Source organism: Pseudorasbora parva, chromosome 7 (assembly GCF_024679245.1).
Source record: "Pseudorasbora parva isolate DD20220531a chromosome 7, ASM2467924v1, whole genome shotgun sequence".
Lineage (NCBI taxonomy): Eukaryota > Metazoa > Chordata > Actinopteri > Cypriniformes > Gobionidae > Pseudorasbora > Pseudorasbora parva.
Window position 1 is genome coordinate 29671738 of NC_090178.1, and position 24413 is coordinate 29696150.

The 24413-nt window shown below is 38.4% G+C and overlaps 1 protein-coding gene across 10 annotated transcripts in view; it reads left to right on the forward strand.

Moving 5' to 3' along the window:
• col14a1a (collagen, type XIV, alpha 1a) overlaps nt 1-24413 on the forward strand; it is a 177623-nt gene that overhangs the window by 126282 nt on the left and 26928 nt on the right. For all 10 annotated transcript variants that reach the window (XM_067449025.1, XM_067449017.1, XM_067449019.1 and 7 more), the window contains exons 32-37: nt 1880-2022; nt 2676-2785; nt 16387-16545; nt 17234-17311; nt 18846-18932; nt 24127-24180. In XM_067449025.1, coding sequence (XP_067305126.1) covers nt 1880-2022; nt 2676-2785; nt 16387-16545; nt 17234-17311; nt 18846-18932; nt 24127-24180 — 631 coding nt within the window. The remainder of the gene's footprint in view (nt 1-1879; nt 2023-2675; nt 2786-16386; nt 16546-17233; nt 17312-18845; nt 18933-24126; nt 24181-24413) is intronic.

Here is a 24413-nt window from a genome sequence, read left to right on the forward strand (position 1 = left end):
ACTCACAGGGTAAGGGCAGCAGTCTGGATACAGTTCACATATGTTCTTTAGTGGAAGGTGCTCTTGAAGTAAAAGATCTGTTTTACTGGCTGTGCGTGTTCTACTGCAGCACTTTAATATCAATCTGTGGTTATTTTAGTTATTTGTTTTATTTGATCAAATTTCAGTTCCTGTGTTGTAATATCTGACATTGACAATTTAATTTCACTGTTGTACAGCGTTTGTACCATGTTGGGTGATAGAGTAAGGTTTGTGTTCTTGTTGAGAAATCATAAGTGCGGTATCTCTCTGTTTTTGTTTACTCACTAGAAATATAAATGAAGAAAAAATAAATATAGACAGAATTAGGTGATCCACCGTGAATTTCAAGACTTAAAAACAAAACAAAAAAACTAATTCTCATATAGTCTGATGCCTGCCGAATTTAGGTCTAATGGTCTTTTACAAAAATAAAAAATGTAATACCAAAATACACTCACATAAGTCTGATGCCAAATGCGATATTTGGATGAATTGTTCAGTATGGAGCTCCGTACATGGCATGTGGAAATAAAATAGTTATCAACTCAATGGCACAGCAGATTTCCCACAGTGGTGAGGGCTCTTTGACAGCATGCCCCTTCTTCCTCCCAGGTTTCGGCACCACTGTTACAATTTTATTACCTCAGAGAAGAAGGAGGTGGGAACTGGCGAACAGTAAATGTAACGAAAGTAAAGTGGCAGTTAAATAAACTAAACTAAAACAAAATAAAGTCCAGGCCTGGTCTTCTCTCATTCTTCCCTGTCGTCACTCCTACTTTTATCCTTCCGGAGCTCTTCTATGGAACTCGTGACTGATGTGGCATGCAGATAATGCTTATTAGCACTCATGTCACTGGCCTTGCTCTGTTCCCACGGGTCTTGGCCTCACCCTGCTTGCCACATAACCCCATCGCCCTTTGCAGGGCACCCACGAGACTGCGCTCTACTCCGGGCGTCATGGCAGATACAGCTGCAGCATCTGGCGTTAAGGTCGGATGAGGCAGGAGAAAAGGAGACGGAAGGATGAGGAGGCTTGGCAGTTGTGCTAGATACCCCTTGGTGGACGGCCCTCTGACTCTTACGCCCCCTGATGGACGGCGACGGATCCTCCGGCTTTGGGCACTCGGCAGCGAAAACCCCCGTTCCCTGCTCCTCCCCATCATGGCGGACTGCAAAAGGCTACAGCCTCAGGCATACAGTGACAACTCCTTCATCCCCTATTGAATGGCAGCCACCTCTCCACAACCCAAGAGGATGACAGCGAGTTCAACCGGTCCCCCTGGCAAGTCACTCCAGCCCACTGCCTCGAGCATCCATGGCGACAGACTCTGCTCAGCTCGATGGCACTGCGGATTTCACAGTGGCAAGGGCTCTTTGACGGCGCATTCCTCCTTCCTCTTGGGTTTCACAATGCTATAAAGGCTCAAAAAAGAAGAAGGTGGGAACTGGTGAACAGTAACTTCAATCACAAAATAGACACAAACTCGTCAATCCTTCTTTTATCCTTCCAGAGCTCTTCCATGGGACTCGAGACTTTCCCAAGGATCTCTGCCCTGCTTCCCACAAAGTTGGTCCTTTGTTTATGTGAATTATGGCCACACTGTACTAAAACAAGGTAGTGATTTAGTACAACATGGATACATTATTTATTTACTTGTAAAATGAGGACAAAATTCTTAATTTGTGGCCATCTTGTTTCCCTACCCCCAGTTTAGTTTAGCACCTCTAAAAAAAATCATTAAAAAAATCTGAAAGATTAGTTTCAGTTTATTGCTTCAAACATGATGCGAAGGAGATACCGATTGCACAACTCTTGTATTTTGTCCTAAAACTACTTATATGTGATTTATGATTACAGGTATCTACATCCCGAAGGCCTTCCCTCCGACTACACTATATCTATGCTCTTTCGTATACTGCCTGAAACTCCTCAGGAACCTTTTGCATTGTGGGAAATCCTAGACAAAAACAATGATCCTTTGGTGGGCATTATCCTAGACAGTAAGTATTACTCTTTTTGATGTCCCTTATGCTCGTGTGCAGTCCCAACATAAATTGTAAAAAAGAAATAAATATTAAGTTAAATTCTGTACTATAATGCAAAACATAATGTTTTCTTCTCTTTATCAACTAAATGTTTTTCAAACAATGGTTCTCAACTGGTGGGTCGCAACCCAAAATGTGCAAATCTGCTAAATGCAAATAAAATGCAACCAACTATATAATTATGCAAAATTACGCTGCAAAAATACATAGGCTTATCCGCTTTCATAAAGGAGAAGAAAACACTCAGCATTGTTTTGATGTTGTTGATGTTGATGGCTGTGTATCTAATCAAACTCTGTGGTCCTTTGGCACAAATTATACAGATTATGTATTCTCAAATACCATATACAAATGTACACAACACCAAGGTTGCATTAATATGGGTTTATAAACCATGAGAATTAACATGGTTTTGTGCTTACCACAGTTCATAAATGATTTGCTGCCAAGAGCATGGAAGCACTGTATTATCTTTTTTACAATAAATAATTTTAATACTGTGTGGATTTCCCACTTGATGTGCAAAATGTTAGTCCTAAAAAACAAAACCAGTTGAGAACTGCTGACTTAAAAGACACTTGAGTCTAATTTTTTTTGTCTGTCTTCAGATGGAGGGAAAACATTAACCTTTTTCAATTACGACTACAAGGGTGAATTTCAAACGGTGACTTTCGAAGGAACTGAAATTAAGAAGATTTTCTATGGCAGTTTCCATAAGGTCAGTCTTTCTCCCATTTAATGTATGATCCAGCTATGACTGTGATTAAAGAAACTGTACTGTACAGTCATTAGTGTTTCTGTCTCATGGTTCAGGTTTTCTTTTTCTTGTCAGTAGAGTCATGATTTATGCTGGACTTTGGAAATGTTTGAAATATTGTAACCAAAGTTATTCATGCTACAACCAGTCAGTGTGCCAAATGGCCACATACAGCTGAATACACTAATTTCCCTTTATAAAGTGACCTCATTTTCTTTAAAGTTGTGCCTTGACTGTCACAACCGAATATCACCATTTTTTTGGTATATTTTAGCTGTCTGCTTTGTCTCATTCTCATCGACTTATGTACATTTTTGGACGGAAGACAATTTTTTCTGTCGTACATAATTGTAGTTTATCCAATGTACAGTGAATTCACAATGTTCAAACAGCTAATCGACTAGTCATTGTAACAGCCAATGTGCATTTTACAATCTATACCTTTTGTTCAAAACATGCTCTGCACAAAAAAAGTAGAAACAGATAATATGCATTAAAATACATTATTGGGATGCCCCTCAAAATCATTGAGTTTTAGATGTTCCAATCACTTCTATGGCCACAGTTGTATAAAAATCAAGCACCTAGCCATGCAGACTGCTTCTACAAACATTTGTGAAAGAATGGGTCACTCTCACGAGTTCATTGAATTCAAGCATGGTACCATGATGGGCTGCCATGCAATAAGTTACCTTATCAGGGGTTGGGCTTGGCCCCTTAGTTACAGTGTAAGAAACTCTTAATGCTTCAGCATACCAAGACATTTTGGACAATTTCTTGTTCCCAACTTTGTGGGAACAGTTTAGGCATGGCCCCTTACTTTTCCAACATGACTGCGCACTAGTTCACAAAGCAAAGTCCACAGAGACATGGATGAGAGTCCTGACCTCAACCCCACAGAACACCATTGGGATGAATTAGAGTGGAGACTGTGAGCCAGGCCTTCTCGTCCAACATCGGTGCCTAACCTCACAAATGCACTTCTAGAAAAGAATTATCAAAAATTCCCATAAACTCACACCTAAACCTTGTGGAAAGCCTTCCCAGAAGAGTTGGGCCAACTCCATATACAACCTTATAGATTAAGGATGGAATGTCATTCAAATTAATGTGCATGTAAAGGCAGGTGTCCCAAAATTTTTGGCAATATAGGGTATATGATATATTAGCATATAAATATACACTCACCTATAGGATTATTAGGAACACCATACTAATATTGCGTTTGACCCCCTTTTGCCTTCAGAACTGCCTTAATTCTACGTGGCATTGATTCAACAAGGTGCTGAATGCATTCTTTAGAAATGTCGGCCCATATTGATAGGAGAACATCTTGCAGTTGATGGAGATTTGTGGGATGCACATCCAGGGCACTAAGCTCCCGTTCCACCACATCCAAAAGATGCTCTATTGGGTTGAGATCTGGTGACTGTGGGGGCCATTTTAGTACAGTGAACTCACTGTCATGTTTAATTTTTTTGGTGAAATTATTCAAGATTGGTGACATGGTGCATTATCCTGCTGGAAATAGCCATCAGAGGATGGTGATGGTGGTCATAAAGGGATGGACATGGTCAGAAACAATGCTCAGGTAGGCCGTGGCATTTAAACGATGCCCAATTGGCACTTAGGGGCCTAAAGTGTGCCAAGAAAACATCCCCCACACCATTACACCACCACCACCAGCCTGCACAGTGGTAACAAGGCATGATGGATCCATGTTCTCATTCTGTTTACGCCAAATTCTGACTCTACCATCTGAATGTCTCAACAGAAATCAAGACTCATCAAACCAGGCAACATTTTTATAGTCTTCAACTGTCCTATTTTGGTGAGCTTGTGAAAATTGTAGCCTCTTTTTCCTATTTGTAGTGGTGATGAGTGGTACCCAGTGGGGTCTTCCACTGTTGTAGCCCATCCGGCTCAAGGTTGTGCGTGTTGTGGCTTCACAAATGTTTTGCTGCATACTTTGGTTGTAACGAGTGGTTATTTCAGTCAAATTTGCTCTTCTATCAGCTTGAATCAGTCAGCCCATTCTCCTCTGACCTTTAGCATCAACAAGGCATTTTCGACCACAGGTCTGCCGCATACTGAATGTTTTTCCCTTTTCACACCATTCTTGGTAAACCCTAGATGGGTTTGCGTGATAATCCCAGTAACTGAGCAGATTGTGAAATACTCAGACCGGCCCGTCTGGCACCAATAACAATGCCACGCTCAAAATTGCTTAAATCACCTCTTTTCCATTCTGACATTCAGTTTGGAGTTCAGGAGATTGTCTTGACCAGGACCACACTCCTAAATGCATTGAAGCAACTGCCATGTGATTGGTTGATTAGATAATTGTATTAATGAGAAATTTAACAGGTGTTCCTAATAATCCTTTAGGTGAGTATAGTCTTACAATACATCACAAATTTTCATACAACGAAAAGAGTTACAAGTTCAGGCCAAGTACACTGCGGGACAGGGAAAAATTTAAATTTGAAATTTAAATGATTATTTCATCCAGGGCATGCTCTACAGAGTTCTGACAGTATGAAAATGGCTTATGATAGCCCTGTCCTGTTCATTTTATGTATTCTTTCTTCACATCCGTGCTGTTGAAGAGCTCTCTATCACTCTTCCGCCCTCCAATAGTTTTGAGAGCCTGTCTGATGTATTCCAAGACTCTGTGTGTTGCCTATCTGGTTATAATTCCCGTTTCCTGCCAAGTGTGTTTTACCTTTGAACGCATGACAAGCCGTCCGCAGCCTTTGATGCAGTGGCGTGTGTGCTTATGAGTATTCTCCTGACATCACTTATGATGTGTTTGTAGGGTAATCCCTCTTGGCAGAGCTCGTCAAGATTAGAGTCTGTGAGTAATACAGATTACTTCAGCACTGTCTCGGCCCCGAATTCTGAATTAATAAATAAACCACTGCTCGTCTCATCTGAATGCTGAGGAATAAGCGGGATTAAGGAACTTTCATTGAAGAATTTCACCTGTCATTTTTTTAAATCCCTCGTGCAATATTTTTCTGAAGTCAACTTTCGTGCTTTTATTGTGCAGCTGTGAATGGGTCATTCTCAAATTATGACAAACATGTCTCTTGAATTTCAAGAAACTCCATGTAAAAGATAATTTAAAAAAAAAACATAATTGATCAAGATACTGAAAAACTCCATGTCCCTTTAATCGGCTATATCACTTGGGTGACACTTTGCAATAAGGTTTCATTAGTTAATTAGTTAAAGTGTTAGTTCACCCAAAAATGACAATTATCCCATGATTTACTCACCCTCAAGTCATCCTAGGTGTATATGATATTCTTCTTTCAGAGTAATACAATCAGAGTTATATTAAAAATGCCCTGGCTCTTCCAAGCTTTATAATGGCAGTGACAGTTTTTGAAGTCCATGAAAGTGCAAATGTCCATCATAAAACTGCTCCACATGGCTCCGGGGGGTTAATAAAGGCCTTCTGAAGTGAATCACCTTCCGAATTCAACTTGCAGAAAAATATACATTAAATAATGGTAGCGAATAAGACCTTATTGTTAAGTGTTACCACTACTTTACACGTGTTGACTTTATACGTCAGTAGTTTTTTTCCCTCTCATTTTGTTTAACTAGGTTAAACTTAAATATTTTTTTATAAAGTGTTATTTTTAAAATCAAAAAACATTCTAGAAAATAACTCCCAAGTTCAAGGACAAAAATTGGTTTAAATGTGCATTTGATAAATGTTCCCTCTGTTGAAGAAGCTATGCATAATTAGGATGCATAACATCTAAAACTGATCGGGCAGACCAAACCATAAGTTGTAGATACTTGAAACTTTCAGGGCTGGTGGTACTCAAACCGACTACCTACGTCACCGAGGCACGCCCTGATCGGCTTGACGGGGGCGCTACAGCGAGCAAAAGTATGAAATGGCTCATAACTCCTTAACCGTTAGGCGTGGGCTCAAGTGTCTTATATCGTTGTAATCCTTGGCTCGGGACGGACAAAACCCATGCCTGGGAAAAATTTCGGGTATTTTGGCTTTTTCCAAAAACCTACTTTTGTAATCTTCTCCCACATCTTTTCCCTGATTGGAACCAAAACACTGTAGAAATGTTCTTTGGAGTGAGACTATAAATAATTATGAAAAAAAATCAGTTTTACAATTCAATTCATGGTCGCTAAGGGGAACCAAAATGTTCAACTGGTCGGGGGCCACTTTTACGAAAATGACTATAACTTGTGAAAGGAAAGAGATATTTTCGCAAAACTTTGGTCACTTGAATACAATTGCAATGACTGTCCACTTGGTGGCACTGTAAGAGGAAAAAATGTCATAAAATGGCTATAACCACACACAATCATTAATCTGATAATAAGTGGCATGCAGTCCCTTTGTCCAGTATGCTCATAGTCTATGAGAACATTGGTGTATCTCAAAAAACATAGTTTGCATCATCAGCACAATGCCTTGAAGTAGCGTAAGAAGTTTCAAGCCAGTGTTTTTCACGGAAGTCACCTCCTTATACTCCTTAATCCTTGCCAAGTCCAACAATTACAAACATGGCAGGTTTTGCCTTATGGTTTGTGTAACAGTGTAATTTAGCACTTACAAAACTTTTGCGATTATCTTCAAAACTGCTAGTCCAAATGAGCCAAAACCACCACAGGAAATTTGATAACATAGGTCAATAGCTAAACAATAATGTCCAAATGTCAAAACTATGATAGGAAGTGAAATCCAATCAATGTTGCCCATGGGTCATTTTTATACTCATAAATATACTGTAACTATCTATAATGGGGTGGCCAATCCTGCTCCTGGAGGGCCACAGTTCTGCAGAGTTTAGCTCCAACCTCAATTAAACACACCTCTACCAGCTAATCAAGGTCTTAACACACCTGTCTGGAAGTTTCTAGTATGTCTATTGAGGCAAGCTGGAGCTAAACTTAAGGACAGTGACACCCCTGGTCTAGAACTTCAAAATGAAATGAGATATTTATAATAAATTTTACATATATGCATGGACACACTCTGAGGAACCAAGAGTGCTAAAGAAACATTACAAATTCAACATTTTCTTTTTTCATTTATGATCCAAGTTCATTTCTCTTTTTTTTGGTTCCCCATCAGCCAGTACCTAGGCAGTGGTTACTCTTACTGACGTCCCAACAAGTAAAAAAATACAAAAATACATTAAATCCACTACAATAAAAAGTCAATGAAACATACAAACCCAAAATTCATTCCAAATATCAAAATCAATAATTTACTCTTGTGCCATTAAATGTTTCTTTAAAGATTAAAAAAAAAAAAAAAACTTTTTTTACCTAAAATATTTAATATCTGATAGTAAATCATTCCATATTTCCTATCATCTATATGTTGCGGTATGTTGTTTTACAGTAGTTTTACTCTAGTTAAGTATTAACATCCCTTTGATGGATGCCTGGTGTTGAAATTCTGACTAGTACTACTATATAAAAGTTGACATTACAGGACATTAGGAACTCTAGACAGAAATATTTTGGTAACACTTTATAATAAGGTTGTATTAGTTAACATTAGTTAATGCATAGGTTAACATGAATTAACCATGAACAACACCTCTGTTTAGCATTAGTTAATCTATGTTAACGTTAGTTAATAAAAATACAGCTGTTCATGGTTTGTTCATGTTACTTTACAGTGCATTAACTAATGTTAACAAGATTTGAATAATGCATTAGTAAATGTTGAAATTAACATTAACTAAGATAAATAAATGCTTTACAAGTGCAGTTCATTATTGGTTCATGTTAACTAATGTAGTTAACAAATGTTAACTAATGAACCTTATTGTAAAGTGTTACCAATATTTCTTATAAAACAAAGCAGAGAGACAATCTTTCACCAGTGGCCATCCTAAAGTTATGTGCATTATTATATTAGCCCTTCTATTACAGTTTTAAAGTAAGTCGTGAGGCTATTATAATTTAAGTCGGGAGGTTATTATAATAAAACCATGTTTTTGCCTTATGGATTACCATTTGTATAACTACACAAATAAAATAAAGTTATACTATGTCTGTAAGAATTTTGAAAGAAATAAACCACTAGTTGGCTCTAACGAGTTTTACAGCTCTATAATCACGTGGTGTTTGACATGTCCAAACAAAATGCATATCATTTGATAGATCTCCTCATGTTGAACAACTTTGCCTCAATAACCACTGCTGTCAATTAAATTGTTTGTTAAATTTTATGATTAACCTACTTTTGCACACTAGTCCTAGGTTTTTTGCCCGATCACAACCAAACCACTGCAGAATGCTTCTCTGGACTCTCCTGATCAATAGTTATTAAAACTTTACCCTTTGGGTCGCTATATTAGTGTCATTTATAGAATAGATCTGGCAAAACATGCTCAAAAGCCTATTAATCCTGAACAAAAACTCAAAACTTAACGAAAATAGGTGGGCATATGACTTTAAAGAACCAGGCAAACTTTTATGTAGATGGAGGTGGCACTACAGTTGTTAAAAAGCTTTAATAACATAGATTTCCTATGGTAAACTGCCTGTATTGGCTATAAATGGTATTTTCTCTCTATGATCAAGATGTTTATAAGCTTGCTAAATAAAATATAAAACTTTTTATGCATGTGACTTAAAGGCCTAATTGCTCGAATCCCAATAAATGCTGCTTGCAGCTTTAATTGTTATTATATTTAGTAAATAAAATTACTTTTGGTTAATTTAAATGTGCCATTGCTCTTACATTGTTTATTGTTTACTTGCAAGATTTACAGTATAAAGGATTTAATTTAGTAATTGTATTAATTTATTGATTTATTTTAAATTATGCGTGTTTGTACTGACATTTATTTAAATTCTTAAATTATTTTTATTGTTTATATCACACTCAATGTCTTAATTATCCTTTATAATTGGTCATAACTAAAATAAATACTCATCATCCACGTTTATGGGACAAAGGGATTAAATTGAAAAGTCAACATTTTGTAAATCAGAAAATCTATTGTATGAGAATGACCCAAAATCTTAATTCTTAACAAAAGGAAAGCTCAAAGGAGAGTGAAAAACACAAATTAAGAAAGTAATTTATCTCTATTTGCATTTAAGTGAGCGTTCAGTGCACACACTATGATAATCTGCTTTATAGAGTGAAGATACAGCATTGAGTTGGCACGGTTTCATTTTGTAGTTGCTAATGAGATTTGTATTCAGAGCTTTGTGGCTAAAGCTGTGAGTTTATCTGGTCGCAGCTGAATCTGATTTCCACAGTGTAAACCCTCATTGCACAGCAGAAACTGTCCTCAATACTGCTGACCCCAAGTACCGCACAGTTGGCTCGAGTTGTTATGACAGCTTTTAAACAAAACACCCGACTTGGAAGAGCTCCTGATGATGTGAGCAGAGGGTCTAGGACTCTTGTTGGCCCTCTATTAAAAAAAGCCCCGTTCCTCTCAACCATGACTTATTCTGCACTTTCTAAAGCCAGTGTTGAACGATTGTAATTTTGCAAGGTCGTGAGAGGAAGTCATGTGGATATTGTGACTCATCAGATATTTCAGGGGCTCATCTTATGGATGTTATTTTGTACTGCTGTCATGCTGTTTGTGTGCATTTTGAATCAAGGTGAGAACTGTGCTTAATACATTTGGAGGAAGTGCTGAACTGAACTGATTTTAAAACTTTTGGTTTTCACAGACCTAACAAATGCTAATAAATGGTGATATTTCAAACATTCTAAAGTGTTTGGATTTAGACAGGTGCAGAGTATTATAGATATCTAGAACATAGCTGTTGTTTTCACTCTGTCCAACCTGCTTAATGGACACTGATCCAACAAACAAAAGAACTGTTCTTTGCAGTGTGAAGTAAGAATGTCTGACTGTAAATATGACATAACTGTGAATAAGCATGTTTTGTGCTTTTTGGTATTGCTCACTTTCAAACATTCCTCTCAGAAGCTTTGGTATAATCCTTTCCTTATTTTGGTATAAAGAAGGAATAGATTTCCTGACTTATATTTCAAAGATCCAATCTCAAAGAGCATTGGCCTTTTTTGCGTGTGCATAATTTGATCTTAGGCAGGGCGATTTTATAAAAACCATTCTTGTCCAATTGCGTTTATGTTATTTAAATGTAATTTTGACAGAAGTTTAATATATCTTCTCCCCATTCAAGCATATAGTACTGTACTTGCAGGACTTGAAATAGCTGCCCGGGGGTGTTTTGAATAGGCCATTGAGTGAACTGACTTGAGTTATAGAGGCTTTGTCTGTAATGCTTGCCTGGGTCTGTCCCTTAGGCCATAAACAGAGACTCTACTGATCTGCCAATAACATCTATAAAATCTGTAAAGAAAATAAATAATGGGATACAAAGGTTGAGAAAAGGCAAAAAAAGACCAACAGACATTGGGGAAAAGTTTTTTAAGCCGTTTTTGTCTTCTCATGTCTTATGTTAAATGTGCATACTACTATATATATGGCAACGTGGGGGAGAGGACGATGGCGTTGTCTGTTCGCCGTTTCTCCACCAACAAATCATGTTAACTGTACTATTAGATTTAGATTTTATTTTATTTTATTATGTTTGTGACTAGTCTAACAAAATTGTAGTCAAAGTTATAATTGGGACTGTTGCTGATTGCTGGCAGCCACTGAGAGGACGTTGTTCGCCGTTTTTCACCGCTTCTCTGATGTTTTTGTTTGAATTGTTGCGGTTGGTTTTGGTTTGAAGGACATTTGATGTTGCTCGCTGCGGCTGCTCTCTCTTGCGGGTGTCGGCTGCTCACTGGTGGTCTCCCTTGGGCTTGAACTGCATGGTGGCTGAAGTTTGCACCGGGCAAGCGTCATCAGCGTCCGGCATGATGTTGAGATGTTATGCTTCCTGGCTGCTGAGTCTCGGCTGCGTCGCTGTTCCGTCTTGAATTGAGGCCGTGGAACGGCTTGGACTTCTGCACCGACCCAGTGTGTCCACAGAAGTCCCCGGAAAACTTTGTTTGCCTCCAGCATGGTGCTACAGCGATCCCCATCATCTGGTCTTCAGCTGTCATGCCTCGACAACTTCATCAGGACACTGCTGAATTGGGAATATGTAGCAATAGAGCCTCTAGCGCTGGGAGGCTTCCAATGTAATACATGCAAGTGGACCACAGTGTACTGTGGAGCTTACAGAGACTTCCACCATCAGCTCTGTTTTCTGTTCAGAAAAGTTTTTAACTGTTATGTGTTGGTTGATTGTTTGTGTTTTTATATATATTATACATTTAGAAATCTATACTATATATATATACTATAGATACTATAGAAATCTTTAGAAATGTCGGCCCATATTGATAGGATAGCATCTTGCAGTTGATGGAGATTTTTGGGATACACATCCAGGGCACGAAGCTCCCGTTCCACCACATTCCAAAGATGCTCTATTGGGTTGAGATCTGGTGACTGTGGGGGTCATTTTAGTACAGTGAACTCATTGTCACTCATTAACAAACGTAATTCTGACACTGTATTCTGACACCTTTCTATCAGAACCAGCATTAACTTCTTGAGCAATCTGAGCTACAGTCATTTAGTAGGTACAACGATAACCTTTATTATGGAGGTTGACGCGACAGCCAGCCATAACTTCTGATAACTTTATTAGTTATTGTAGGCAAGATAACTTTATTATCTTGCCTACAAGTATCGTAACAAACTCAGTATAGGTTACCCATTTCCTATGTATTCTAATACTATGGTATAGAAAATAATACTACATCCCTCTTTCCAAATAATACTCCTTCTCTTTTAATCCTTTAGGGGATTAACATTAACTTGCAATGAAGAAATATTTATCTTCTTACTAAACAAGTTTCTTAATCAATGAAGTTTAAATAACAATTCATGTAAATTAAAAAAAAAAAAAAAAAAAAAAATCATCAGCAAAACGTGTTCTGTATTTATTTTCCCTAGACTAGAAGGAAGGGGTAGACTGGCCAAAATCTTCAACTGAGTGTGGGAATTATTCTGCCCCATTGGCCACTCAGGGTTACTCTAACTACATTAAAACTCCTTTAGATACCCAAGAGGTGCTCAAATCCTGGAATCATCAAGGATCATCAAGGATATTATCTCGTACATTGTGCAGTCAGCTGACATACCTTCTGAATGTCTGGTGTGACATTTGAACTTGCAGAGAGTGGAGACACATGTATCTCTGTCAGGTCCAGAAGATCAGAAGAGGTCACAGGAACGTTTAGACTTGATGAACTAGTGTCCTTATCTTCCTTTCCATGAGGAGCTTGGCAGTACTGTAACCATTAGCAAGAGGAGATGCACAGAAATGCATAAGTGTATCATTTGCCTTTTTGAGGAGATTTTTGATTGTCCTCACCACTCGCTCTGCCTGTCCATTGCTTTGCGGAAAATGAGGACTCAACGTCACATGGTTGAAACCCCAGTCCTGTGCAAACATGCGGAAACACTGCAGCAAACTGTGGCTCATTGTCTGAGCACACCACCTCTGGGATTCCATGATGTACAAAGACGGATTTGAATGTCAGTTCCGCAACCTCAAAGAACCTAGAATAGTAGTCCATGTGGAGGCCATTGCCTCCTTCTTTATTTGCGGGCACCGCTGCTCTGTATTACTGAGAGACTTTGAAGCATACGCCACAGGTTTACATATCTTGTCTGCTTGCTTCTGAAGGAGAACAGCTCCTAGCCCATATGAAGAGCCATGCGCAGAAACAACTATATCTTTGTTTGTATCGTACAGTGCCAAACCTGGAGCCTCTTGCTTATGTGACCCCCAGACCCACATGTTGGACTTTCCAATAAGTCTCTGGGTGGTTGTGTTTTGTCTGTCAGATGTGGTAAGAATTTACCAAGGTGGTTGACCATTCCCAAAAACCTCCTAATTTCGCTGACATTACACAGTTGTTTTATGGGTTTTATTGCTTCCAAGGATATGGTAACCTTTATAATGGAGGACGACACGACAGCCAGCCATAACTTCTGATAACTTTTATTCTCATGCCTAGAAGTAATGTATCACACTCAGTATAGGTTACTCACAGTTCCTGTGTATTCTAATACTACCGTATAGAATCTAATACTACAACAGTAGCTCATCTGTTTGATCGGACTACACAGGCCAGCCTTCGCTCCCCCATGAGCATCATAAGCCTTAGCCACCAATGTCACCGGTTCACCATTTTTCCTTCCTGGAACCAGGAACACCCCACAAGAGCTGCGGGTTTGGAGATGTAACTTTTGGGGTATTTTTGTCTTAATATCTTATGTAATTTTGCTTCTCAGGTAAGGATACTCCTATATCTTTACTAGAAAAACACAACTAAAATATCCATCCATCCATCCATCCATCCATCCATCCATCCATCCATCCATCCATCCATCCATCCATCCATCCATCCATCCATCCATCCATCCATCCATCCATCCATCTATCCACTCACCCATCCATCCATCCATCCATCCATCCATCCATCCATCCATCCATCCATCCATGCATCCATCCACCCATCCACCCATCCATCCATCCACCCATCCATCCATCCATCCATCCATCCATCCATCCATTTATTCAATCATCCATCCACCCATCCATCCATCCATCCATCCATCCATCCATCCATCCATCCATTTATCCAATCATCCATCCATCCATCCATCTATCCATCCATCCATCCATCTATCCATCCATCCATCCATCCAACCTTTTCAAATATAAATAAAAACTATTTTCCAGTATCTTAAGGTTGTATGTAGTTTTGCTTCTCAGGTGAGAATGCTTCAATATTTTCAATATTTTAGCTTGAAAAAAAAGACAAAAACACAGATTAACAACCAATCGTTGCACGTTTAAAAGGTGGGCAGGAGCAGCTGGCTTCTATAGGCATGAAGCCAGAAATGGGCCTGTTCATCATGTTGAAAACAGAATTATCCTGAAATTGATCAGGAGGCAGCTGACCATCAGTGGCTGAGCTGAAAAAGGAGAGATGCTGACCTCTCATTCCCTTTTGCCACTCCTGCTTAGCAGATCATCATTACCACCGCCAGACCAGCTCAGACACACTCATAAACACTCAGCACCACTCTCAGGTTAAACACATGGAGCACATGGACCCGTCCCTGCCTAAACTGCATGTCGCTGCTGCAGCTGCAGAATCTAATTGGCTTTCATTGCCAAAACACCTGCCACTCAGAAAATGGAAGATGATATTCAGTATGAAAATCCATATTTGCCAAAACACAAGCATAGCGCCTCAGAGACTTAACCAAATTTCATCTGTCTCAGACAGTTTTTTTTCAACACTGATAGAGGTTTAATTTCCAAGTATTAAACAGCCTCCCTTCATAATGCTTTATAATTGACATTAATGCGAGACTTCACAATAATGAGCTTGGTCTGAGTCTGCTATCAAGCCCGCCTGTCTGACAGCACACTCGCACTTACAATTGCATCCAGTGAACTGGAGAAAATTGAGTTTTGGACCCCAAATCCATTAACAGACGACGTGTGCTGTCTCATACTGAAATCGACTCTGACATACAAATATGAACTTTTGCTAACTCTATTTTAGCTTGTTCTGTTTTAGTTTTTGTGGTTGTTTTGAACTCAATTACAGTTTCTCATCTGACTGCGGTGTAGTATATGGGATTAACAATAGCACACATTGTAAATCAGGAGAGACAATGAATGTGGACATGGCAAGGTTGACTTGTAAGATTTACTAGTCTCAGAGTGAAATGGGAAAAGTTATGTGGAGATTTGAGCTGTTTTGAATGTGATATTTAACTCTGTCAAGTCTGAAATATGAAATAACGGTTAGAAATTCCTTGAAATGCAACTTTTTACTATCGTATAAATAACGGGTGATTTAAAAAAAAAGTGTTTTATGTATCACATCAGGGTTTTTTATTTAGTTTTAGTTATTTATTGACCACCACTTTTTTTTGTTGTTGTTGTATTTTGCAGTGCATTTATAAACTTTGAACAATTTCTGTTATTTTTTGTTCAAAGATTAACCTTTTAACTTTTAGCTATGTGGTATTGAAAATATGATAAAATATAGTACAAAGATTATTGAACTTAATATACCTTAAATAATTGTTTTTATAAATGCCTTATAAATACCTAATGTATAAAATATTAAGTTGTCAAATCCCTGAATATGTCATTAAAGTTGTCATATTATGTTATTATGTCATATTAAAGTTATTCTTGCTGTTAGTTTAAAATAAGCAACGATTTTTCAGCAAAAAGACATACGGACATGAAGAAGACATTTTGGAAATGTTATTAAAAGTGCTAGAGCATTGATAATTATAATATTTTTTTTATGTTAACATGGCGTTTCAAGATAAATGATAAATTGTGTTGTTACATTACAATATATGTAAATCCTCTTTAATCATCAACATCAATGCTTAATGCTGTTACTATATTCACCATATTGCTTAAATAATTATCATCTATATCACTATCAGCTAAGCTTTTTATATCAATACGTCCTTAATAGTTATTAATCATTGCGTATTCCTTTTTATCTCGCCTAGCTTCATGTGGCCATCAGCAAAACCGCCGCTAAAGTGGTGATCGACTGCAAAACGGTTGGAGAGAAATCCATCAATGCCGCAGGTAACATCACTATTGATGGAGTGGAGGTTCTGGGACGCATGGTCCGCTCACGTGGAAAGAGAGAGAACTCAGCGCCGGTAAGAGCGAAGACATTTAGTCTCCATCCTAAAGGACAAGTTTTGTCCATAACAGGGCAAGCTTTTGTCTCATACAGACACAAAGAACTCAGTGTACAAGTATGGGAATGTTTCTGAGGAATCTTTGTGTGCAGTCTGATAATTATTAGAGAGAGTCGGAAACTCTGAGGCTTCTCAGATTTACCCGTATAATGATTATGGTGTGGAATTCAAAGCATGGGCACTCAGTTCAAGATAGTAAATAAAGACTTTATGCATTTTGGTTTTTCCATCAGAATGTGTGGATCATTATGTCTAATTGTGTAGGAGTGCGTCTGATTCTATTCTCCTCCGAGGGTGCCAGAACAACTGATGAGACTAATTGTCTTTGTAATCATCCTGGCGGGGGTTGTAATGCGAGTTTGTGTGAAGCAAAAGTTTAAAACTATTAGAATCAGTCATTCAGCCCAAACAAATAATCAAACGCATCTCAGTCGCGGCTGTTCGTAAACGCATGAACTTTCTGCTTGTTTAGATTTCATTCATTTGCTTCAGTTTGCCCCCGTAATTTGTTTAGACTTCATGAAATGGTTGTGTTGATAACATTTATGAGGCATGACAATTGCATTCTTTGCTAAATAAGTGATTACAGTTCAGCATCCTTGTAAATATGCTCTGTTTGTGTGTTTTTGTATGATCCTGTCCACAGTTTCAGCTCCAGATGTTTGACATAGTCTGCAGTATATCATGGGCCAGTCGGGATAAGTGCTGTGAACTCCCAGGCTTGGTAAGAGCGTCCAAATAGCATATGCATATATGTCAGTTTTATATGATCAGCAAACTGTACAAGCCACATTCTAATTAGCTTCTGGAACTGGTGAATGAACCAGGGAATATCAGACATTTAACCCCAAACATCTTAAGTATGTGAAATTTAAATATACAGAATCACCCACATGGCTGAGGTTCACTTGGAATTGATTATTAATGCATTAATAAGTGTTACTGCTGTTGATGTACGTGCACTGACATTACAATTTTGGCTTATTTAAATAAATACTGTATAAGTGTGGATTAGAACCACTAAGCCAACTATAGATCCAGGAATTTATCCTCTTTTCCTCAAAATCTTCTTACTGGTACTGGTAGTGCACTGTTAAAAAATATAATTTTTTACAGTAAAAACCGGCAGCTGTGGTTGCCAGAAATTCACCATAAAAAATGCTGTGACATTATTTTTGGAGTTACGGGATTCCTGTATATTTTACAACTTAACCATAAATGAAAGATTCCAAAAATGAAAGATTCTGTAATCACTTACACACCCTCATGTTGTCCCAAACCTGTATGAGTGTTTCTTCTGTTGAATAAAAAAGATGTTTTAAAGAATGTCAGTAACAGTTGACAGTAGCCATTGTATTTTTTTTTCCTACTATGATAGTCAATGGGCACCATGAACTGTTTGATTACCAACATTCTTTAAAATATAATTTTTTGTGTTCAACAGAAGAAAGACTAGGTATAAGTCATATAATGTTAAAATACCCTTTTCATACCCCATGATTTACTCTTGGCTAAGCAAAGACATTTTTTAAATTGAACTCTGATTGTATTTCGTCTGAAAGAAGAATGTCTTATGCACCTAAGATGGCGTGAGTAAATTATGCGAGTCTTTAATCAAATCTCCAAAAAAATATTTTAATGATCTAATTAGTCTTCAAATGACTAAGCTATAAAACTAATAAAATGACCATAAGCAACCTTGTAATTGGCTATCACTATATATATATATATATATATATATATATATATATATATATATATATATATATATATATATATATATATATATATATATATATATATATATATATATATATATATATATATATATATATATAATGGTTTTATGTATGCCAGTATTGAAGATAACAGTATTGTCATACATCTGATACCTCAGTGATATCTCTTTTTGTCTCTTTTTGGTTTACTTCTATTATCCTGACAGAATGTTTTCTAAGTTATCTCAAATCAGCCATTCTGGCAATTGTCCCTAACTTTAAAGATCCATGACCACTCTACAAATAATTCAATTAGGTGGTCTTGTAGCAGACAAATAGACTTGGTCCTCCATAGGTAGGAATAACAATATCTCCAGATCACTTGCTGTGTTTGTGCGCTCGCAAATTAATGGCTGTGGGGAATTGCACAGACACCCATGGTTGACTTGGACAAATAAAGTGCTGTTAGATTTCAAGAGAGCAAATAATCTGGTGTTTGAAAAGTTGTACGACATGTTGTTTTGTTTGTGCTTCCCTCAGAGAGTAGAAGAGGACTGTCCTGCCATGCCCCATGCCTGCACCTGTGCTCAGGATAGCAAAGGACCACCTGGACCCTCGGGACCGCCGGTAAAACCACTCTCACATACTCCCATTCTTAGAACAGGGGTACTAAACTAAGGGTCTTTCGCATCAGAGGAACCTTTTTATAGTTCGTAGAGCTAACGGAGGAAATACCCGCTTTTTCGCGTGTTCACAACCCAGCACATAAGGAACTACCAGTGGCATAAGTGTACACTTATTGGCCGAACACGTACACCCGCCATTTAAAAAAAAGGATGTGTACAAACACAGATTATAGCCTATATATTTAATCCACAAACGAACTTTACAAACATGGAAAAAAAGTGATAGATGGACCTCTCAACCTTTACGCTAAGGAGAAAATCCAACGCAACACTTTTTTGTATACAGTCTACTTTCTTTGTATAACATTTCTATATACTACTCTACTAACATATTAGACAGGACTGTTAAACAGATTGTAAATTAATGAAGACCGATGCTGTGTCCCAATTCGCCTACTTATACTTCTTTACAAAGTGTACTCTTTTTGTAAAGAAAAAGTACATACTTTTGAGTGTGTAGCAGAAAAGTATGCAAGCTTCGAGACATACTACTTCGCCATCTTTAACGGACTCTGTCGCTTGGTTATGAGCATCCCATAGCTCTTTAACTGCCCTGTCAATCATCATCAGTTCAAATCCTCCACATTCAGTTTCATTTCCTATCGTATCGGAGAGAAATGTAGCCGCACGTTGATCTGCCATTCATGGGCCTTTAATACAGAGACTTTCCTCGTGTTTGCAGTTTAAATATAATGATGCATTTAAAAATTAACAGCCAAACGTGTCATTACAAAAGTTCTCAATACTGCTGCAGGTGAAATATCATGTGGACAACACTGAATAAATATATTTTTTTGTCAGGCTAAATACTGATAGTTGGTCACTCAAACCCCTTCATCTAAACCTCTTTACTTAACCTTTGGACTCACGGGACTCGCACGTCCGTCATGTTTGTAGTTTTTTACGCTTTTTATCCGCGTACGCTTTTTATCCGCGTACCAAAATACTTGTTTACCGCGCCGTCAAAATAAAAGTGACAAAACAACAAACGCGGTTTATGTCACTTCAGAGTTACTGGTGGTGTGAATGCAAGCAGGAAAATGGCCCTAGGGGAATATTTAGTTATCTGGCAACCACCCTGGTCGCTAGTTCCTATAAATAAGTTCCTAGAACTGCCCAGTGTGAAAGGGGCTCTAGGTCAGAGTTGGGACCGGGGAGATTTGTAACACAGGTTTGTTACATAATCAGTTTAACCAATTAGAAATCAGCTACAGTGATAGAGGCACTGAGGTGAGATAATATTTTTGAGATAATTAAGTAACATTTCTTGTCTGGTTTTATAAAATTATGATTTGCAATCGTGTTAATGAATATTATATAGCACTAGATTCAATAAATTGATGCAAATAAACATTTCCCTAAATATAGCTCTTCTTTTTTAGCATAAGGCCGTGTGTCCACCAAAGCATTTTTAGCCAGCTGAAAACACTAGGCGCTCTGCTGAAAATGCCTCACTGTGGGCGATTGAGAGCATTTTGGCAGGCAGCGTTTTTTTCTTCAGTTGAGACTCTTTGCTTGTAATGACACAATGTAAAGTATTTGCTCTGGCTCTTGTTTAAAATCATCTTGCTCCGTTATTATTGTTTGTTGTCATCTGTTGACGTTGTACACGCAGAATGTGGCGGTTGGTCTGTGTTGTGTTTGTCCCGCCCCTCCTCCACTGTGATTGGACGGCTGGGTGAAAAGTGACAGTGATGAGCGGTGCGTTTTACTCAAAGTTAAACATTCTTCAACTCTCGACGACCAGTAAAAATCGTAGAGCGCTCAGCGCTTGAGCGTGAAATACTCGCTCAGCACCTCATTGCGCTCATGGCTTTCTAAAAAGACGGCGCTCCCATTGAAAACAATTAAAAACGCTTTGGTGGACACATGGCCTAAAAGCTAACTGACTGGGCTACTCTAGTTAGCAAACTTGCTCTCACACTTCAACATAAAAGCTATCGGACATATACGTTAGCTAAAAAAATTGCTATCATACTCTGGCATAAAAGCTAGCTGACAAACTTGCTATAGCTTTTATTTTACATGACAGCTTTTACATGACAGTGATCAGTCTCCAGGAACGTTTCAGGCTTTAGCTTCTTTCTCACAACAATTATTGTTCAAGGCTAGTTCCTTGTGGGGATCGAACTAGAAACTTTTAAGCTTTTAGTCTTAAGCTTAACCATACCTCTTCAGGGAAAAACACAGAACGTGTTAAGAAGGAGCATAAGGAGATTAGAGATATAAAATCAAACGGAAAGACTATGTAAGATATTGAGAAAAAGACCCAGCATTAGATTGCTCAATTCAGCCCGTGCTGCAGGTTGAACTCAATATGGCGGGAACAAATAAATGAGCTCATTTGGAAGGCAGCATCATATGCACCCTGAGGGAAAATGTATTTCTGAGGCCTCGAAAAGGCCATGGTTTATAAACAGCAGTTCTTTTGAGAAAGTCATTACGAGGAGATCGATTTATCAAAACTGATTAGTCCACTCCTGTCCTGTCTGCATTTATAGATTCCTTCATCCATGCAAGCCCATTTCCATGACCAAGAGGTGGTTTCAAGGAAAACGATTGCATTTCACTTGTGTATATTATTCCTGCATCTTGATATTTGTGTTCTAAAGCCTTTCCTATGATTATGTGTCCTGTTAAGTCAGCACATGCGTCTCTCAAATGAATATGTATGCTGTGTTCTCGGCTTCCACCGTCACCAGCAGGTTTTGTTAGATGTGTTTTGAGCAAGCTCATGAATCAAATTTGACCATAGTCTTCAGTGATAAGAACTATCTTATTGCAGCTGTTGCCACTGGGGATGCAATTAAAGCAAACACAGGAAAAGGAAGACGTGCAAACAGGGTTAAAATACTAGTGTTTGCCTGCAGCAGTAAGGGCAAGAGTGTATGAGGGTCATAAGCAGGTGGGATATTGTTTTAAAGGGCTGAAAAGATGAATCTGTATTTAAACTGGGTCATTAATGTAGTAGAAATGTGAAATTATTTTTGAATTTGGTGCCTTCTAGACTGAGAAAAGACCGGGAATGTATTTTTGTCTCATGGGGATGAAAGACTACATTTCCCAGAATGCTTCGCTGCCCTGTGAGGCCATTCCCAAAGCCACCGCTACTGGATTACAGTGACTGAGTTTGAGTTAGAGAACAGACACTACAATTAAATACTGAACGTGTCTGTTCAATATAATGATCGAGTTGCCGCGTGAGTCTCATAGCACTAACGCTGAAGTAGTCAGATTACATTTAACGTCATAAATGAGCTAATGAGCTCTCGAGATTAGAGCTGAGGTAATTGCGACCACAGTCACGGCATAGATTCACAACGCGTGTTCAGACTGGCGCGTTTTCAGCTCATGCCTTTGGAAGCTTAACTTTCATAGAAATTAATTTGAGAAGTTAAAACACTTACATTGCTTAGCATCCGTTTAAATTAATGCCGGCATCTGTGAGCTGTGCTGTGAGTGTGATCGCCAGCTCCATGTGCGGGTTGAAAACATGTGGAAATAGCTCCCTCTGCTGGCTGTAGTCTTTAGCCTCTCGGCAAACATTCCAAAGATGGAATCGAAAAATTCCTCCCATGACGCAAATTGACTATATTTGCGTCACGGTAGGAATTTTTCCAGAAATAAACTGCATAAATCTCTTGTCTTAGGGGGATATGAGAGGGGAAAGCACAATCATTTGATTATACTCCAGGGTTTCTACTGATACAAAGCCATATTCTAATCCCTGAAGTAACCCTTTAACCAGGTCAGGGATACTCTGTACTAGACTATAGGCAGATTCCATTTCACTGATACTTTGAACTATCCAATTTTGATTAGGCAATTAGCAATTGAGCAATTAGGCAATTGGGTTCAATAAATAGACACTAGCTGTGGACCAAAACCTTGTGAACTGCCTAGATCGGGAACATTTTAAATCATAGGCCTGAAGCCAGTTCCAAAAGATAGGTATCTAGCAAACAAGCATGTCGGTTGGTATTTGTGCAGACTGACCACAAGTAGGGTATAAGTTAACCTCATGAAAATGTTTAAATGTAAAAAGTAAAAAAAAAAAAGATTGATGGAAGGAACTTAAAGTTACATGTTTGTTAATGAAATAAACCAAATAAAAGCCATTTGTGTGGTGTGGCTTTTGTGTTCATGGTAAACCTGCCACATCAATGATCAACCACTCCTTCATTTTGCTTGGGAACGAATGTGGTCAGAACCAAAGTTTACAGCACTGCGTTCTCTGGAATACTCTCAAGCGGAGCACTTCTACATTCCAATTGGTTGCCGGCAAACCACGTCATAGCTCATTACCATAAATTGGAACTGATTTCAACTCTCATCGACGCTCAAATAGTTCAAGATGCGCTGCTGCTCGCTGGAGTTTGGTGCCAGCTCGCATTGAAAATAAATGACTTCCGGCCACTTTGACACTCTTGCCTGCAGCGGTGTGAACACACAGTAATGCTTGGCATGCTGCCTATGTAGCCAGCAAGGCATCTCATTATAATTTGGAACAACAGCTTTAAAATTGCTGTCTTAACATATACTCCAGCTCTGGTCATTAAAGGGTAAGTTCACCCAAAAATGAAAATTCTCTCATTAATTACTTATCCTAATGTCATTAGGGTACACCTGTAACACCCGTAAGACCCGCAAGTTTATCTTCGGAAAACACAAATGAAGATATTTTTATTGATATCCGTTGGCTCAGAAAGGCCTTCATTGACACCGATGTCATTTCCTCTCTGAAGACCCATAAAGGCACTAAAGACGTCGTTACAAAGCCCTTCTCACTACAGTGGCTCTACAATCATTTTATGAAGCAACGAGAAAAGTTTTTGTGCGTAAAAAAATAACTACTTAGTTAGTGATGGGCCGAATTTGATTCATGAATCGAATCGCCAATGTCACATGATTTCAGCAGTTTGGCAGTTTGACAAGCGATCCGAATCATGAATCAATACGCTGATTCATAACCGTTTCAACCATTGTTTTGAATTCGGCCCATTTGAACGACATTAGGGAAAGTAATTAATGACTGAATTTTCATTTTTGGGTCAACTAACCCTTTAAGAAAATGTATTTGCTTCTCCTGAGTCTTTCAATTTGTGTTTATCTAATTGTGTGTGTCTGACTCCCAGGGCGGTCCTGGTATCAGAGGTTCAAGAGGAGATCGGGGGGAGCCAGGCTTGACGGTAAAGTACACATATTCTTCTACAGTATCCCATATGCAGGGCCACCCAGAGTTGTCATGATTTGCCAAATAGACAACAGCTCAAAATAACACAATGCATGTGCCTCTGTGTTGTTTTTGGAAGGTGAGAGTGAGTAAATCTCACTCTCTCGCTCAGATTTTTTAAAGAGCTGGCTATGTTTATTTGTATCTCTTCGTCCAGCTGTAGTTTCCTCTACAGTAATGTCCCTCCAG